We start from the raw sequence: 20545 nt of genomic DNA on the forward strand, positions 1-20545 counted from the left end.
CTTAGCACGAACTAAGTGACGGTACTCAGAGGGGATGAGAGCTAAGCCGCACGCCGTCGGTATGGAGCGCTGGTGAAGCTCAAGCTATATATACCGTATATATTAGATTATAATATTAGGTTAGGATATATAGTGAGATAAAGGGTAGGGTATAATATAAATATATATACCCCCTCACCGACTATACCCCGACCACAACCGCCGAACCCCTAACCGGACCAACCACAACACATACCAACGTTACAGAGCGCGTGGCGTGTAGGGTATATATATATATCGTATATAAGTAGTAGAAATCTATAGTAGTTAGGAGAAACTATAAGTAGTATATATAGTAATGCTTATTAATATATATATTATATATAGGGTTGGGGTATATATAGTACACTCAGAGGTATATATATATATAGTATATACCACTAACCTATTATATATATATACTATTATACCCTAACCCTATACATACTATTATAGTATAAATATATACCCTAACACCTAATCATTTAGTATAAAGAAATAATGAGTGCTAAGGATAACCGGCCGCGAGGCTAACCCTATATATATATGATAGATTAGGTAGCGGGTGTACTTGAGTAGGAGATACCCTAACCCTATATTCCGAAACGCCCCAGCGCGTACGCTCGCCGCGTCATGCGACCGCTGACCCGCTCGATCGCAGTCGGCAGCCAACTCGCCAGTCCTCAGTGTAAAACGCGCTGGCACACAAGTTCATCAGACACGGTGATGAAGTGAGAGATCGAGACCGGTGCGAAGTGCAGAGATCAGGGTGGTCAGTGTGGTGCACTAATAGAGAGGTTAGGCACACGACGGCGCAGCCACTCTACTTGACTCAAGCCAGTAAGCGGACAGTGGCGGACAGCCTAGCTTAGCGATATGATCCCGTCGTCCCCCACCTCCCCCCCCCGACTCCTCCTCGTACGCCTCATCTTTCGCTCGTGCTCTCTCTCGCTCCTCGTCCGCTCTCAACATCTCTCCTCTCTCTCTCTCCGCACATCGTCTCTCTCTCTCTTCTCTCTCATCGTCGTCCTCATGCTGCTCGGGCTCATCGTCTCTCTCCTCCTCCTCGTCGTCTGACTCTCTCTCTCACGTCTTCCTCCTCTCTCTCTCTCTCTCGCTATCTATCTCTCTCTCTTGCTCTCTCGTGCTCTCGTCTCTGCGGTCTCTCCCATTCTCCGAGTCTCCTCCTCTCCCTCCATCGCTCGTGGTGTCTCTTCTCGATCCTCTCCTCTCTCCTCGTCTCTCATCACGTCTCTTCTTCGGGTCCAGTTACATCTCTCGTCCCGTACTCTCAGTATGCTCTCTCTCCTCATATCGTCTCTCTACCCTCGACCCGGACCGTCTCTCGTGGCGCTCTCATCTCTCAGCTCCTCCGAGGGCTGCGCCGTCTCTCTCTCTCGCTCTCTCTCTCTCATCTCGGATCATCTCTCCTTTCTGCTCTCTCTCTCTCGTACTCTAGTCTCTCTCTCGTACTGCTCCGCTCCTCTCTCTCCCCTCGCCACACTCTCCTGCTCGATCGCTCTCGATCTCCCTCTCTCTATCTTCTCTCTCGTTGCGTCCCTCTCTATCTCTCTCCTCTCAACCCTAACGTAGCAGTAATACTACAGAGCGACGTGCAAGATCAACCGAGTTAACATCCGACGCAAGATTCCGTGACAAACATCATGTCTGCAGTGGCGGTAGAACAGCAATGGAAACAGGGGGGCCCAAGGCGAGAGCGAAGCGACCGGAGGGGGGTAGGGTGTGGAGGGGTTATCCCCCCTCACAATGGCTATTGGAGTATTTTATGAAAATTCGTGCATGAAAATGGCAATTTTCTGCACAACTGAAATTCCCAGTATTAACAAGGGGGTGAACTTATCATGAGAAGTGGTCCATATGCTAATCCCTTATACACCCCTCCTCGCTTTTATATTTTTTTCCACTCCCGATCCGATCAAACGTGGTGACGAATGGCCCCTGGCTGTGGCGCCGGAAGGCACTTGAGGTGCACACGACCAGTTGGTGACCCTTAGCTAGAGCCAGTGAATAAATGGTGTACGAAGCCCAGGTGTTTTCAGGACCGCCAGAAAAGGAGTTAAAGCGACCAAAGACAAGCGATGAAGGCAATTATGCCTCAAGACGGAGCGAGGAGTGTTCCCTCCCACAGTGAGGCGTACCTTTGAAAATATGCTGCAGTCAAAATGGCAATTTTTGCGCATTCATTTTCATTATAGGTGTAACGGTAAAGTAGGTATTAAGACCAATCCCATTCAGGGACCCCTTCTCTCAGTTAATTCTTTGTAACTCTCCGATCAAGAGGAGTCCATGGCCATCCTTGCGTGTCCCCGCCCTAGCTCAACGCCCCTGATTGTCCTCATTCAAGCGACTGCGACCGGAATATGGAATTAAGTTTGAATTTGTGTTGTTAGCAGTAACCATGCAATGTTGCACGGTCCTCACCGTCATAAAACGTGTTCAAAGTTCCTCATCATAAAAGTAAAAGTAAATTTATTTTTGAAAAAAAGTCAGAGGCATATTGAATGAACATGCGAAATATAAAGACTCCTACGGGAAGAAACAGCGTAAGTTTGCTCTTGGAACTGGCACTGGAATAGAAACATGCAATTATTAAATTACAAAGAGATTGACATCGTATTAGAATACAATAGCGTTAAAGGATCACATTTAAGCGATTTTGTTCGTTATAAAAAATGTTATTTTGTCTTTCCATGCTGATGAAGAAGCTAAAAAACCATATTGAATTTGATTTCCATATAAAAACATAAGGTAGGGTGGCCACAAATACAGCGCTCTATTGACAAACTAGAAAAAGGAAATGAAAGAGGAATTGTTTTGCCATCCCCTAGATAAGGAACAATTACTTAAAAAATAGTGTTGCATCGAGGATTGTGAAAGTAAACACCGAGAGTGGCGACTTCCAAAAATGGACGTCCAAATAACGTTCGAAATATATCAAAAGTTATTCACTAAAAAAGCATTCGTCCATTTCTTTAATTCTTACATGTCAGATAAAGAGAGTTTCAGAAACCATAAAGAATTCAAATCAAAGCCAACTTGCAACAACACAAATTCTGAGCAAAGAAGAATTTATCATTCCTTTACTTCTATAGTCATGTTATATGTCTGCTTGCAGAAATCATCAAAATCCAAAATCAAGTCCTTTCTCGTCGAATTTTGCAGGCAGAACACTTTTGAGGAATTTCGTTTAGCATTAATGGCTATTCCACTACCCTGTTCAGACACAAAAAGGAGAATGAGAGCAGAGAAATCGTGCTGGGCTCATTGTAGAGACGAAAGTTTAGACTGAAATGCTCATTTTAGAAGAATGATTCGTTCAGCAGATTGCATGAAGTAACAGGGAGATTGTGGCAGTGCCTGGTGAAGCAGCGTGAGAGCAAGGAAAATTTTTGTTTTGTTCTTTTGCAAGCTCAACAGCAGGCAGAGGGGGCCATGGCCCCCTGATTGCCCCCCCTTAGCTACCGCCAAGTGACCAAACGAGTAATACAATCAGAAGAGTGCAGTAGGCACAACTAGTTTAGGGAACTTAGCCGTTTCTAGCACATCTATACCCTGATTGACCTATGATTTGAAAGAATAAATTTTCCACAAACACCATAATACCTTTGTTTTCAATAGTGCTCATACTAAAAAGTCGTTCCGAGAGAACGCCGCGCGGTTACAGTCCCACGTGGCAAAGACGTCACGTGGGACAATGGCACACAGGAGCAAAGAAAAGCAGTCTAAGTCGGTAAAGCACAAACTTGATGACGAAGTGCCGTCCTCGGCCGGCCGGCAGAAGACGAAGAACCACAACGCTAAACCTCGGTCTGCAGGTGGGTCTCATTTCGACTGACATGGGCCGTGCGAGCGTACGGAGTGTCCTCAGCACGATGAATGTACTCCCACCTGGTGAGAAGAGCATGCGAGAAACTGCTGAGAACATTGGGGCACCAGGCCAGTGGCCGAATTCAACGGGAAGGACATGGGTCTAGTGTGCGATCGATTTAGAACATTGCATGAGGTGCGCGGCCTCTCGCCCGACGCCTATATACAAACCTAAGGCGACGGAAGTACAACAATTCGCTGTGGGCCGGTGCAGACAAGACACCCTTCAAAGTGGCTTCGCAGTGCATACGCACGGTGTCAGAAAACGTAAGCACCGGAAAAATTATCAACGGAGTGGCCGACTGCTACAGTAAATGTTTCACATACGTTCACGCATTTTGCACACAGGCAGTCGATGATCGTGAAAAGTAGAAACACACAGATTTCTCCATTTCGATTTATGCCACAGTAGCCGAAGTAGGAATGAATCTTCTCTTCAGCTGGAGCATAATAGCACGTCTAAACTGTTCAGAAGGAGAGAGTGCAAGTGTACGTGTTTACATAATCATGTGCACACACGCACGCACTCACATCCACACATGCCCACCCTAGATCTATATGTAGCTACTATAGTACTAATCTTAGCAGTAAGGATTCTACCTGATGTATACACTATATTAGTAACTAAAATCAAATTAATGCAATGAACAGTACATGGTACACATTTTATGTCTGCGCGCATTTGAGCCCATGTGTGTTGTGTATGCATGCGTGCATGAGCGCGCTTGCGTTCGTGAATTTGTAGGTTTGCACTTGTGTAAGACTGTAAGTTCACGACTTCCTGCAGACAATTTAGCATTCCCCCACGGTGGTTTTAAATCCGCTGACAGCGTCGACTGGTGAGGTTGAACTGTGCACATACTTTGTTCCTACTATACGTATCAGGTTAAACCCTTGCTCCTTATACACCCACCTTGAAACTGATCTTTTTTATATACAACACAGTGAAAAGGACAGCTAGACAACTGTTGAATGCACGCTTACATTACATACATTGGTATAGCCCGACGAGGCTGTGCGACCGATTGCTATAGGGTCTTCTAACCCTAGCAAGACCGTTTCTTGGAGCTAACATTGGTAATGATTATTGCTATGGTAAATGGTGCGTAGTTACTTTCGTTATTTACATGTTAATGTTATGATTAGAATTGGTTTAACTGTGTTATGGTTAGAGTTAGGGTTAGGGTTAGGGTTAGAGTTAGTGTGAGTGTAATATGGATATAGGGTTAGTGTTAGTGATGTAGTTATGGTTAGGGTTAGGGTTAGGGTTATAGGGTTAGGGTTTAGTGTTAGGGTTAGGGTGAGTGTTGTAGTTAGGATGAGTGTTGTAATTAGGGTTAGGGTTACTATTAGGGTTAGTGTTAGAGAGAGGCCTACTAGGCATTAGCTAGCAGTGTGGTAACTAACCTTACTCTCCTGCTGTGTGTTTGTATAGGAAGCTGTTTGTAGGACTGGGGAAAAGCGGCAGGCAAGATAGCTGAGGAGAGGTAGAAAAAGAAGGAGGCGTATCGTGCGATAATTGAGGCAAGGGGTCGGACCGGAGCAGTTGAAGTTGGAGTATTGCACCCTACAGGCTAGGGCGCTCTCCTAATTAAAGACACAAGTCTACTGATAACAATTTATTACATAAATCTATGCTGAGATACCCCATAACCATATTAAATGCATATTCATTACAAAATATAGCTGGCGTGGTGAGATATTGCGCATGCGCTAACACGCTAACTTAGCCAAATCGTGTACTGACAGGTATATGCAGCGGGCATCTTACATGCAAGGTCTTCTGCCTATTTCTTAAGTGAGGTCTACTGATAAAATGTTATCGTATAAATCTATGATAGGATGACTCCTCTCCATTTTAAATGCATATACTTTACAAAATGTTTTTCTTCTTAGGAGATATTGCGCATCCGCGAGCACCGTTTCAGGTGTTCAGTATGGACTGAAGAAAACTGCATAATATAGCTATATGAGGGGGAGATGGGTGGAGGACTGAGGAAAGGCGGCAGGTTAGATTGCTGAGAAGCGGTAAAAAAAAGGAGGCGGAGCGAGGGACAATGGAGCCAAGGTGTAGGACGGGAGGGGATGAAGCAGGAGTTTTGCACCCTACAGGCTAGGGCGCTCTACTAATTATGAACACAGGTCTACTGATAACAATTCATTATATAAATCTATGCTGAGATATCCCTAACTATAAAAAAAAAATGCATATTCATTACAAAATATAACTGCTCTGGTGAGATATTGCGCATACGCTAACATACTAACGTAGCCAGATTGTGTACTGGCTGGGATATGCAGCGAGCACCTTACATTCACGGTCTTCCTCCTATTTCTTAAGTGAGGTCTACTGATAGAATGTTATAATAGAAATCTATGGTAGAGTAAGTCCTCTCCATTTTAAATGTATAATCTTTGCAAAATATTATTCTTCTCGGGAGATATTGGGCATGCGCCAGCACCGTTTCATACGTGTAGTACGGACTGAAAAAAAAACTCCATAATATAGTCTGAGGGAGAGAGGGGTGAACGGCTGGGGAAAAGCGGCAGGCAAGATAGCTGAGAAACAGTAGAAAAAGAAGGAGGCGTATCGAGCGATAATTCAGGCAAGGGGTAAGACCGGAGCGGTTGAAGTTGGAGTATTGCACCCTACAGGCTAGGGCGCTCTCCTAATTATAGACACAGGTCTACTGATAACAATTTATTACATAAATCTATGCTGAGATACCCCATAACCATCTTAAATGCATATTCATTACAAAATATTGTTGGTGTGGTCATATATTGCGCATGCGCTAACACGCTAACTTAGCCAAATCGTGTACTGACAGGTATATGCAGCGGACAACTTACATGCAAGGTCTTCTTCCTATTTCTTAAGTGAGGTCTACTGATAGAATGATATCATATAAATCTATGATAGGATGACTCATCTTCATTTTAAATGCATATACTTTACAAAATGTTCTGCTTCTTAAGAGATATATATTGCGCATCCGCGAGCACCGTTTCAGGCGTTCAGTACGGACTGAAAAAAACTGCATAATATAGCTAGCTGAGGGAGAGAGGGGTGAAGGACTGGGGAAAAGCAACTGGCAAGATAGCTGAGAAACACTAGAAAAAGAAGGGAGGTGCATCGAGCGATAATTGAGGCAAGGGGTTGGACTGGAGCGGTTGAAGTAGGAGTTTTGCACCCTACAGGCTAGGGTGCTCTCCTAATTATAGACACAGGTCTACTGATAACAATTTATTACATAAATCTATGCTGAGATACCCCCTAACCATATTAAATGCATATTCATTACAAAATATAACTGCTCTGGGGAGATATTGCGCATGCGCTAACATACTAAATCAGCCAGATCGTGTACTGACTGGTATATGCAGCGGGCACCTTACATGCAAGGTCTTCTTCCTATTTCTTAAGTGAGGTCTACTGATAGAATGTTATCATATAAATCGATGCTAGGATAACTTCTCTCCATTTTAAATGCATAACCTTTGTAAAATGTTTTTCTTCTCGGGAGATATCGCGCATGCGCGAGCACCGTTTCAGGCGTTCAGTACGGACTGGAAAAAAACTGCATAATATAGCTAGCTGAGGGAGAGAGGGGCGAGGGGCTGAGGAGGGGTGCGAAGGGCTGAGGCGAGGGGCTGATGAGAGGCGACAGGGAAGATAGCTGAGAAGCGGTAGATAAAGCAAGAGGCGGAGCGAGCGACAGTTGCGGCAAAGGGAAGGACGGAAGCTTTAGAAGTAGGAGTGTTGCACCCTACAGGCTATGGCGCTCTCCTAATTAAAAAAACAGCTCTACTGAGAACAATTTTTTACATAAATCTATGCTGAGATACTCCCTAACCATACTAAATGTATATTCATTAGAAAATATAACTGCTCTGGTGAGATATTGCGCATGCGCTAACATAAAACGTAGCCAGATTTTGTACTGACTGCAGCGGGCACCTTACATGCAAAGTCTACGATGGAATGTTATCATATAAAGTTATGCTACTCCTCTTTATTTCAAATGCATATTTTTTGCAAAATATTGTTTTTCTCGAGAGTGTTATTCTTGTTATTCTTACTTATCTTTATTCTTGTTATTTGTGCGCAACGGCGTTCGTTCGGTATAGGCCTACTTTTCTGTTGCAGAGGAGCATTTGAACGGCATTTGCAGGAAATTATCGGAAACAATAGGCGAAAGAGAGTAGAGAAACATTAAGCCTTTGGTAGTTAATACATTTCGTATATATTCACCATCATTTTACTATTGAAACGTTCCAAATGCCTGTGGCTATGACGGTCTGCAAGGACAGATGTGACGTCATGCACGAGTAATCGCCGACAGCACTTGGTCAGAGCGCGCAAATGTTCTACCATATTAGCCATTACTACGTGATGATTCGGACAGATTATTTAAAATACTAGAAGAATATACATATATCTATAATATATTAAAGTGTGACTGGGTTATTTTGACATTTGTAAACACGACCCAAATCCGAGCAGCATGAGCGTGGTAAGCATCGTCCAGGCACTGCGGAAGTATATATAACCATGATCTCCATGTCGACGGCCATAGTGACGGGAGGAGGCGGCGTTGGGAGACTGAAGCGGGAGAAGACGGCGCCGAGACATGGAGACGAGAGGTGACTGCGTCTGTCAGAGTGACATATCGCGGGGTAGCCGTCGGACTGTATTGTTTATTTGTATCCGCGGAGCAGTCTACTTGTGTTATCATTATAATATTGAAGGATACGGTCATTTATGTTTATGTTAGTAAAGTTGATTGGGTTGACGTTGTTACGACTGTGTTACTGCGTATTCTGGTGCTGACTCCTGGGTAGCAGGCCCGGGGTAGCAGGCAAGGGCGAACCGATCACACCGTATACTACACGCATAAAACGGTGCTCGCGCATGCGCAATATCTCCCGAAAAGAAGAATATTTTGCAATAATTATGCATTTAAAATGGAGAGGAGTTACCCTAGCATAGATTTATATGATAACATTCCATCCGTAGACTTCCCTTAGGAAGAAGACCTTGCATGTAAGATGCCCCCTACGTAATATTATACCAGTCAGTACACAATCTGGCAATCTTCTACACGATATGAAGAAGACCTTGTATTGATAACCTACAACGTGGGCATGGTAAAATAAACGTCGCCGGTAATTTTTTTCGGATTGGAGTCGGCCGAGGCCACGGCATTTTTTGCATGCTAAAATCCGATCTTCAAAATTCACTTTGCTCGCAGCATCGCTCACCGATATCTCGCCCATCCTAATGAACAGAGCAATGGCGCATGGGGTATATATGCCCGAGGGAGATAGTATTTGAATATAGCAGGTGTAGACAGCTTGTTTTGTGTGATTTTTGCTAGCAGCTCATTTTAATTCCAATTGATCATTAAAATGACCTTTCCCCTGAGCAATTTGCGTCCAATATTCATAGAACAACCATTATTAGGTCCATAAAGAAATTAGGCATACGCAAATAGGAAATACATTCTGAAATGCCCCTGTAAACTGAAACACTAAGCTGTTGCGTGGTCAGCTTATGTGTAAATACGGTCCTGCTACCATGCTATTGTAGATTAATAAATATATATCACAACACACTGGTCAAATATCCACGTGTAAATTATATAATATCAATCAACATTTATTGCACTGCAAACACGGAATGTATGTTATAAACGTTTCGAACGTTTAATTTTCTAAGAACCAGCAACAGCTTGCATTGAAAATATACTGATAAAGTTATCATCACAGCAAATACGATCGAATTTCTGGCACTCAAAGAAAATTAAATGAATTTGATACATTAATACTACCTCTTAAATCAAATATTTTTGTTGCTCTCTAAGAATTTCAAAGGTCCAATAAGAAGTACACTGATTATCAGCTATTGATAAAGATAAACACATATTCACTATAAAAAAAACAATTACAATAAAACAAATTACTGTAAAGCTGTAGGTATCTTGTTTAAGATATCGTCTAACCATAAAGGTCTTGGTCCATACCAACCGCACCACTTACATGCGAACTGCGAAGGTGATATTATGTGTCTTAAATAAACATGTTTAAAAAAGAGATTGGCAGGTGTTTTTTTTATCATAGCAGGTTTGCACGGGTCAATAAACGGAATGTGTAATAAGGAAATACATACATTCTTTTACATAGAACAAAAAATACGTTCTAAATATGTACTCTTTCGATCCCACTGTTACCCAGAAACAATCATAATAAACCGAGTGTCAATTCTGACAAGTCAAACTTCTTAGTTGGGGACGGGAAAATGACAATATATTTTTATTTGGCCTAATCCGAAATATAATATAAAATAAAGTCAGATAACATAAAATATATAATACCAAAATAAGAGTTAAATACAGTATATGACATGGAATAATTACATATTGGACGGAAAATGTAATACAGCTTTGGGTAAATAAACATTTTAGCACTCAATAGTGTTATCAGGACACGAGACAAGTAAACCACTTTTATCTTGCCCTTAGCAAGTTCCCCTTTAGCCCACCTCCTCCCTACTCCTACAAACACTGACACAACTTCTGGCGTTCCTACAATTGTGCCCTTCTAAGGAGAAGGTTATACCTAAATGCTCAGAAAAATGGCCACTCCTGGCAGTACCAAAGAACAATGATCTTTGGCAGTATTGCACGGTGCTCCCACCTATTTGGCAATACCAAGTAGCTGCTTGCGCTGCTGGTCTAGCAGCCCTTCCAGGTGGTCGGCTCTCCTCACCGCAGCCTGGTACTGCTGTCTGATCTGACTCAGTGTCTCCTCCTTCTTCACGATGGCCTGCTTGACCCTGCAGGAATGGCACACGGCGACGCGTTAGGATTACGTGGACAGCACTCCCTCGCTCACTCATCCCCCCCGCACACGACACGCCCAGGTGAGGTGCTTATAGCAGTACAGAAGCACGTATGCACGCACAGACGGACGCACGCACGCACGCAGGCAGGCAGGCACACGTAGTCACTCGCTCGCATGCACAAACGCGCACACACATGCACACACAGTCACTCGCTCACACGCACACACACACAGTCACAGGCACGCACGCACGCACGCACGCACGCACGCTCACTCGCACACGTACTCGCTCACTCGCACGCACGCACGCACTCGCACGCACGCACTTGCACACACGCACACACTAACGCACGTCTACACCATCTTCTACCTCTTGTGCACCTCCGATCCTCCATCTCGGCCTCCTTTACACGGATGCACAGACGCACGCACGCACTCGCTCGCACGCACACACGCACACACCGTCTCCTACCTCTTGTGCACCTCCTCCATCTCGGCCTCCTTTGCGCGCACGGCCTCGCTCGCCTCGGCGCGCGTCCGCTCCAGCTCGTGGCGCCCTCTGGCGCGCGCCTCCGCCAGCTCCTGCTTCCCCCGCCGGCTCTCCTCCTCCGTGGCGACGATGCGGTCGGCAAACTCTTGCCGCACGACATCGCGCATCCTCTCTCGCTCGGCTGTCAGCTGAGAGAGCTCCTGTGGAACAGGAAGCCAAGACAAGACGGTAATTCGGTAGGATTTTCCACTCACGTATACTTTCCGTTTAACTTCTCATCATGTTTCTGTCAACGGTTTAAAAGAAAAAGTCAATGTTAAGACTAATTTTGTTTCTGACGGTGGACCCCTTGACAACAGACAAGTCCGTTGACATCCCCGCGTGACGGCACGCCACGTTACCAACATAGTCACAACTAGCGCTACAACAAATATTCTATTCTATTACGTCGTGGTTTTACGTCGTCAGCACTCAGGACAACCGAGAAGCTGAGAGATCTCCAGCAGAATCAGGGTTCATAGTAGTAAGACACATGTTGAAATAAGGACTTATTTCTGGAGGCCAAAATAAGACGTTTTTACGTGATTTCTGATAGACCACCGACTATTAAAGTACACTAATAATATTTATATAAACAATTGCACAGCAGATTTAATTATTCCATATTATATATACAACAATTCTTACTCTAAGTCGAGAACAGTAAGTTGAAAAATAAGGACTATTAAGTACTTTTCTAAGATTTTACCAAAAATAAGTACTAATAAGGGCCTTATTTTATTTTTGGCAAAATAAGTACTTATAAGACTTTGGAAGACCCGCTACGAACCCTGAGAATATACAAACACCTGCCAAGTAACACACTTCCCAAGTGAAAGCTCGCCCCATTAACCATCACAGCTTCTGTTACAGTACACATTACGTTATCAGCACCCTGGACAACAGATAGATGGAGAGATACAGCTGAAAGGGCAAGACACTTGCCAAGCAACACACACTCCGTGTATACGTTGTTACATTCCAGATCATACCATGCGGTACAACGAACATTTCATTTTGGATGCCTGACAACACCAACAAACAATATTTCTTTATAGTTTTTACTTCGACACCAACAGAACTGCACGCCTGTTGCCTTTTTTCCTCATCTGCAGCAACAAGTATTTCAGTCCTTCTACAGTATACAACAATACTTATTACACCCTTGCAAGCATAAGTGCATTCCTGATCAGCGTTAGAAACCTTTTGAAATTGTCCTACCTTTTGCATTTCTTCTTTGGCCTTCTCCTTCTGTTTCAGATGTGCAACAAGTGTGGCATTCTCTCCCTCTACCTCGGTCAGCCGACCCTGATGGTGCAAGAGAACATTGAATTGAAATGAACAGAGCAACATTACAACTATCTCATTTACAGCTAAAGATTTGCAATTAAAAACTTGTCCACGTATTTATCAGCACAACCACACCTTTTACCATTTTATAAAAATACACATATGATAAGATATGACCACATGTGGTAATATCCTATCATATGTAAATTTTACACAGATGGAGTGCTTTTTAATGGAGATTACCTTCATGTGGTTGTATTTCTCTACGGTATCCCTCTCAATAATCTCCAGTTCCTTCATCTCAGATTCATACTTGTCTCGGATCCGTCTGAAAATGAAACCATTTTTTTCTTTTTGAAATTGGAATGCCCCCGCCTCTCTCTCACGCTCTCCCTCCCTCCCGCTTGTTCGCTTGCTCTTGCTCTCCTGCTATTCCCCCTCTCTCGCTCCCTACTAACCTCCCTCACTCTCTCTTTCCCCCATCTCCCCCTCTCTCTTCTCTACAACATGATCTCTTTCCCCCATCTCTCCCCCTCTTCTTTTCTACCACACACACTCTCTCCCCCTCTTCTTTTCTACCACACACACTCTCTCCCCCTCTCTCTCCGGTAGTAAATAGGGCTCTCTCCCCCTCTCTCCCTCTCTCCGCTAGTTAGTAGGGCTCTCTCTTCCCTCTCTCCCTCTCTCTCTCTCCGCTAGTTAATAGAGCTTTCTCCCCCTCTCCGCTAGTAAATAAGGCTCTCTCTCCCCCACGCTCTTCCCCTTTCTGCTAGTAAATATCACACTCTCCCTCTCTCCGGTAGTAAATAGGGCTTTCCCTCTCTCCCTCTCTCTCTTTTTCTACCACACTCTCTCTCACTCTTTCTCTCCGTCGCTCACTTGATTCTGTTCTGCATCGCCTTCTCGCTCTCCTCGCGGCCCGCCGTGCTGTCCCTCTCCAGCCGCTCGATCACCGTCTCGATCGCGCGGTCCCGCTCCCGCCGCATCCTCTCGCCAAGCTCCTGCTGCCGGCCGGCGAGCAGCAGCTCCTGCTTCTTCGCGTGGTTCTCCTGCCAGGCTTCCTTCTCGACGGCGAGCCTCTCTCGCAGCTGCGCGACCTCTGCCTGCAATCGCACGCGGCGTTAATATTAGTTATTTATATTATATTATATATATATTATATTTTATTATATTTATTTATCGCGATGCTCGAATCTAGAATCAGCTCTCACGTTGTGCTTGACGCTCCACTCCATTTTGTCCTTGTCAAACTCCTCCTTCAGTCGGTCGATGACGTATCTGCTGCTCTCCTCGATGCCCCGCTGCAGCTTCTCTATCTCCTCTTGTTGACGCAGCGCCTGCTCCGCCTGCCTGTCCTTCTCCGCCTGCACTTCCGCATACAGGTGGCGCCGCTGCTGCTGGTACGCCTCTTCTTCCTGCTCCACTTGTTTTTCGTACCTGTTTCGTTCAAGTGGGACGTTAGCGGATGTTTATGTATCGGGTAGCATACTCGATTCTCAATCTCTCCTTCACCCAAAACTTTTCCCTCGTCGTCATTGCTAATGATCAAGTATGCAGTCCATAGTTCTAACAAACCGTCGTGTTACGCAGACGTTTACTCATCAAAAAGCGTTTGTCCTATAAAAACGGGGATCAAACGTCGACGTTGCCGCCGCGCGTGCGTGCGTGCGTACCTCTGGCGGGCGAACTCGCGCTCGTGCGCGCACGCGGCTTCCTTCTCTCGCGCGCACTGCTCGCGTAGCTCCTCGACCTGCTGCACGAAGCGCTGACTCGCCTTCTCCTCCGCAGCCAGCAGCTCGGCGGCGTGCACCGCGTCGAGTCGCTTCACCTCGGCCTTGTGACGCGCGATCAGACGCTGGATCTCCGGCTCCAGACCTCGCACTGTCATCTCCTGTGTGAGCGAACGTGTGTTACGATACAGTCGGCAGACGCACGCACGAGCACGCATGTAAATGCACGCATGCACACACACGCACGCACGCGCACGTATGTATACGCACGTATGCACACATGTGCGCGCAAACCAATGCACACATGGACACATGCAAAAGCATGTACGGTCGCTCGCACAACGGAGTGGAGGGGAGGTAATGTAATCGGTCTCGTGTGTGTGTTCGTGTGTGTGTGTGTCCAGTCCGCGCGGCGCGATCGATAGCGCGTTGAGTCAGCAAGCGGCAAGTCAGCAGCAGGCGAGTGAGTCAGCAGCAACCACCAGCGAGCGGCGAGTCAGGAGCAGACGAGTCAGTCAGCAGCAGCCAGCAGCGAGCTACATGTTACATGCTGACGGAGGTATGCACTCTCCGTGAGTGCCCTCTGTCTAGTTGAGAAGTATGATGTACAATTAAAATCAGTTTAATAATATTGAAATTCTGCGATACCTTGATTTTTTTGGTTTTTTCAGTTATCCACTTTTCTCTTCTCAGCTTTTCTGCTGCAGCATGCATCTCTTTCACTTTCTGCAGCTCCAACATGTGGCTATATACATTCAAAGTAAACCATTCAAGGAACCTGTGATTATACCAAGCTTTTACTATTTTAATGCATTCCTGTCAATGAGCATTAGCCTAACATACCTAATGTGTACATGAACATGTATACATGTATATGTCACTATAATGTGTAGAAAACTGTTTTACAGAATATAACTGTATTAATTGAAATATAATTCAGGTCAATATATAAAATGTTACACATCTTTGCCGCTCATATTTGGCATATAAAACTTGAATGGCGACAAATTATATTTTATTTTACACCTTTTTGTAAGATGCGCACTTTAGCACATCATAGCTCACAAAGCAATAAAAACACTTCACCTTTCTTGCATCTGTCGGATTTTGTCTATGTACTTCTTCTCTACGGATTTCAGCTCCTTCACCACCTGTTCACACTTCTCTGCCAGCATCTTCTTGTCTCCAATCAACTACACATGATCATCAACAGAACAAATCGAATTAATATAACGTTTTTAATTTATATGACTCCCATTCATATAGCCATTCATAATTGTGAGAAATGAAAACAAAGGAAGAGCCAAATTAAGGCAGGTCTTTCTTCTCACAATCGGGTCTGTACATACCTGGTCAATAAAACCAAGATGCCTTCTTATAGCTGCTTCATACTCCTCTTTCTGCAGGTGCAACCTCTGCTTCATTTCTCGATCTGCATCCTTTGCATGCCTGACGGTTAGCTCCCTCTGTTGTTGCTAAAGAAAACGAAAATTGACATATGTGGCGACAATTCACTTGTAAATAATGCAAAGCTGACCATTACGAGAGAAAGCAACACATCACCTCACGTAAACACTTCACATTTGTTAACGCGAAACCAAGTAACATAGCTCACCAATGCCTTGTGCAATGCCTGCACGGACCGTTGCTTATCTTGTAGCTGTAATTTCTGCTGCAGGACGGTATGTGTCACCTCTGACGCTGCTATTGCTGCCGATTCGAGACCTTCCCCATCCGCACCATCGTTCTGAAACAAGTAGGATGAATTTATGTAACCTTCTGTAAATGAAGCCAATATACGAAATGATGCATTGTAAGAAAACTTTACAAAGCTAACCTCAATTAAAAAAAAATCATCTACGGATGTACTTTTTCTCTTGCTTTAATGATATTTTCAGCTGATATTTGAATTAAATATCATTATTTCAACCTCTGTATATCATAACTATTGTAAATAAACTGAAATTTTAATTAAATAGCAATAATCAAACCCCTATACATCATATATATATATATATATATATATATATATACAGTAAATAAACTAAATTTTAATTAAATATCCCTTGCTGAACATGTATATATCACAACTGAGATTTTAATTGAATGTCAATACTTGACCAAGTATATCGTATATATATCACAAATATAATAAATAAACTGACACTTTAATTAAAAGTCAGCACTTTAGCACATCATAAAAGCATCTGATGAGAGGAAAGACGTTACGCAGTAAAGATTACACAGAACAGTAAACCACTTTACCTGCTCCATCATGGCCAACTCCTCAACAGTTGGCACATACAGATCTCTATATAGATCCGAGTGATCTATATCACTCTGCAGCGTGAAACACAACGCAACCAATGTGCATATATGTAAAGTAGATATGCAGATTACACTTCCCCAACACAATCCATGCCTCAGCATGCCCCACCGCAGATGTTTACGTAATGAGTGCACTTCTTACATTACTGCCCTAATTACAACAGGAGTAAGATAACAAGGGATCCCTTATTAATTTAGCTTTGGCACAAGCAACAGCAGGTATTTATGTCATGAGCGTGCTTCTTCCATTACAACAAAACCTGATTACAACAGGAGTGAGATGACAAGCGATCCCTTATTAATTTAGCCTTAGCACGAGCCACGGAAAGTATTTATGCTGTGAGTGTGCTTCTTACATTACATCCATCCCTAATTAAAACAAGAGTGACGTCACAAGGGATCCCTTATAAACTTACTCATGATTATTTTTTAGATAATTAAATAAAAAATTATGCTGATTATATACTATTATTTAGGAAGGTTACTAGGTTCAGAGAGATAGACAACAGAGTCATGAAACCTATAACCTTTCATTACCTGATTTAACTGACTTATAGTTTCATCGTCCGTCCTTTCTACTTCATCCAGGAAATGCATTATGTTCCTAAAATAGGATATAAATTAAGATGAAAAAATTCAATAGTATTACAGTTTTCATTAGCAATATAATTATTACCTTACTCCTTTACTGTTTCATTGATACATTCCCATATCTGTCACAGGTGACATTATTCTTGTCACTGCCTCTCCCTCTCATATATCAGACCTTTAGCTTTCCTTTACCTCATTCACTCGATTTCCCCATCTCTTATATATATATATTCTCTTTTTGTTTCACTTCCACTCTCCCTGTCTTCCCCCTCCACTTCTCTTTCGCTCTTCTTTCTCCCTCTTGCTGTCTCCTTTCCTGAACTTCCCACCTTCTTCCTCCCCCTCTCATGCTCTCTCTCCTCACTTGCTCTTCATTGCCACATTTCTCACTTATCTCAGACTGAGTATAATAAAATATCAGACCTTAGCTTATCTTCAGTCAGGAGCTTGTTAACTGATGGTGTTGAGGCTCCACTCTTTCCAGCATAGCTATCCTCCAACGGAACACGATGCTCGCTCTTCTCCATTGCACCTGTGGAAATTCCACAGATGTAATCTACAAGGAAGAAATGCTCGCCACAAATACAGTGCTGAATATATTGCTACCAATATTAAATTGCTTTGATCAGCTAGATTTGAACTTTAGAGAGATCATCGTTTAACTCGTTACCATTTATTCGTGACAGCTCGCCCAGGTCTGCTTCCTTCTCCAGTTCTCGCAGCGTAGCAAGGATGTCGTCGAATTTGCTGGCTTCCGCTGCGACACCGCCGCCGCCAATTTCTGTGCAATCACGAGTCTTCGCGGCCGTGACATCATCACGGTCCGTGGCTATGACATCATCACGGTCCGTGGCTATGACATCATCATGGTCCATGGCTATGACATCATCTCGGTCCATGGCTGTGACATCATCACGGTCCGCGGCCGTGACATCATCACGGTTTGTGGCTGTGACATTATCATGGTCCGCAGCCGTGACGTCATAACGATCAGTGGCTGTGACGTTATCACGGTCTGTGGCCGTGACGTCATAACGGTCCGTAGCTGTGACACTGCCGCTGCCGCCTGTGATGTCGCGAGTATTTTTAGGTGTGGTGACATCACCATCCATGCCTGTGATATGATGACCGTCTTTGGCTGTAATGTGGTCACTGCGTTTTGCCGCAACATCCTGATCAACTTCTGCTGTGATATGATCTCTGCGTATGGTTGAGGTGCCACGATCGCTGCCTGTTGTAAAATCACCAACATTTTCTGCTGTGATATTACGACTATCACGATTCATAACCTCATAACTTGCATGGCCCGGGACAAGGCCGCTTCTTGTATAAGCGTCTTGTTGAGAAACGGGTCTCGACTTGTGAGTTCTTGCTCCTTCGCTAGAAGCTATGCAGTCACCACTTTCCACGCGGTTGGGTGGAACTCTCCCCTTTTGCGGGTTTTCCTGACTTTTCCCTGACGCAAGTCTACTGACTTTGCCCGATTGCACGAGAAAATCAAGCTCCTCCTCAGCCTTTCTCTTAGCCTCTTCTGCTTCCTCCATTTGTTTCTTTCTTTGATATTCCTGTTCATGTAAACAATAATTACACTTATACCTCGTACAACTCAAAAGTCTAGATTCCTTATTTGACCATGTCTCCTATCAACTAACAAGGTCTCAATGTTTAGCAACCTTAAAACAGTATAGTTATACTTTAAGCTAGGTTTCTTATTTTTTATACGCAAACACCTATATATCTGTTCTTACAAAATTCATTTCTAAATCAACAATATTCTTCATTTATATGTACAAACCTTCATCGTTACCGATTGCTTCTTCTTTGTCTCATGTGCCATCCTCTGAGATTTCTCCTTGTTTTGCTCCAGTCGATTCTGGTTATTGGCCTGTTCTTCCTCACGTTCCTTTTCCTTTGCTTCTCTTTTTCTCGTTAGGAGATTCCTGAGATTTTCGTGACTTTGTTTAATAGCATCGTCTGTGATTTTGTCTCCATGTTGCCTATTAGGGGATGAACTCTTCATGGCAAGGACACCATCGCTGTATAAACCATCATCGCACTGTGTTACGTGCTTTAATAAGGCACCACCTGCACTGACGTTATCGACGAGTTCGAGTGGGTTGCCTGACGCATTTCTCACGTTGTCCTCGCTTGATAGCGTATCGGCTAAAGCATCAAGCTTTGAATTGAGATCATCCCAAGTCGTCCAAAAACCATTTGCAACATCTGACAGTGAGTCGTCGTTGAAGTCTCTCGTAGATGGGCTGCCATTGGCTGGCGGGGAGACTGTGATGCTTCTCGAGCTGTCCCAGCAATTGCCCTGATGAGCAATGCTGCTGCCACAAGAGACATCATCTTTTATAACTCCACCTTCGGCAAGTCCGATCAAGTCTGCGTGTAAGTTATGTGACACCTTATTACCACGTCTAGGCCCTGCTGTTGATTTCAATGGGATTACAGTTGGTTTGTAAGGCTTTGTTGGTTTGCTGGTAAGATTTCTCTCTGGTGATGCCTTCCGAATCTTGGAGACACTGCCGGTCCTGTTTCTGGGAGACAATTTCTTAGGCGAGCATTTATTGGTCACGCCAGTACTTCTTCTTCTTCTGTCTATTTCCACTAAAGGAATATTGACATGAGGTTGGCTTTTTGATTTCTGTGAGAAGATAAACAAATTATTCAGAATTCAGTAAAAAAGCGGACAAGTAGACCGTAATTACCCTTGTCGATTTGCACAGGCACTTTTGACATATTGATAGGAGCATATATGTGAACTTGGTGCTCAGGTTACCACTTTATGAGTTGCACCGCACCTGTATCGGGTTTAATAATGTGCTGACCTGTACCAATACCCGGCTTCCAATTCTTCCAGAACGCATCGGATTTGATGAGGGCCGTTGAAGAGGTGTTACATTACTGCAACTGCTAGATGTACTGCTTCCTCGACCGCCAAAATCGGATACCAAAGAAATGGATGAGCCCGTGAGACTTAAATCCAATTCTTGGTCTTTGCCCGATTTTCTCGACATTGTGATTATCAGTGACAGTACTGACAGTGTATCACATTATTATAACATCAATAATCAAAACTGGCAACTGCTTAGGTTTGTAAATTGTATTTGGTGAACATATTCGTTCATAACCATAACAACACCTGCAAATTCCAGATTCATGCATATAACGCTACATCGTATGCATGACCTCGTTCTAACGTCACTGGGTACATGTTTTTTTTACAGTGTAAACTAATGATGTAAATATATTATAATGCACTCAGTTTGTCTTGACTATTTTTTACATTTTAGTTTGTTTATGCATTATGCTGCCATCT

The 20545-nt window shown here is 43.8% G+C and overlaps 1 protein-coding gene across 2 annotated transcripts; it reads right to left on the bottom strand.

The window, feature by feature from the left end:
• Positions 1-9543: 9543 nt before the first annotated feature.
• On the bottom strand, positions 9544-20472 carry LOC106805326 (centrosomal protein of 290 kDa-like). 2 transcript variants are annotated; one of them, XM_014806877.1, is made up of 16 exons: positions 20055-20472; positions 19028-19870; positions 17891-18785; positions 17644-17752; positions 17167-17233; positions 15917-16048; positions 15651-15776; positions 15388-15494; positions 14950-15046; positions 14245-14462; positions 13783-14008; positions 13451-13674; positions 12815-12899; positions 12503-12589; positions 11225-11442; positions 9544-10744 (listed from the first exon to the last, which is right to left on the bottom strand). In XM_014806877.1, exons 1-16 carry the CDS (start codon positions 20241-20243, stop codon positions 10606-10608), a joined length of 3762 nt encoding a protein of 1253 aa, XP_014662363.1. In that variant the 5' UTR covers positions 20244-20472; the 3' UTR covers positions 9544-10605. The 2 variants fall into 2 exon arrangements, with proteins under 2 accessions (XP_014662363.1, XP_014662362.1); XM_014806876.1 differs by having other exon boundaries at positions 19016-19870.
• Between the last annotated feature and the right edge of the window lie 73 nt (positions 20473-20545).

The sequence above is a fragment of the Priapulus caudatus genome, unplaced genomic scaffold, assembly GCF_000485595.1.
Source record: "Priapulus caudatus unplaced genomic scaffold, Priapulus_caudatus-5.0.1 Scaffold109, whole genome shotgun sequence".
Lineage (NCBI taxonomy): Eukaryota > Metazoa > Priapulida > Priapulimorpha > Priapulimorphida > Priapulidae > Priapulus > Priapulus caudatus.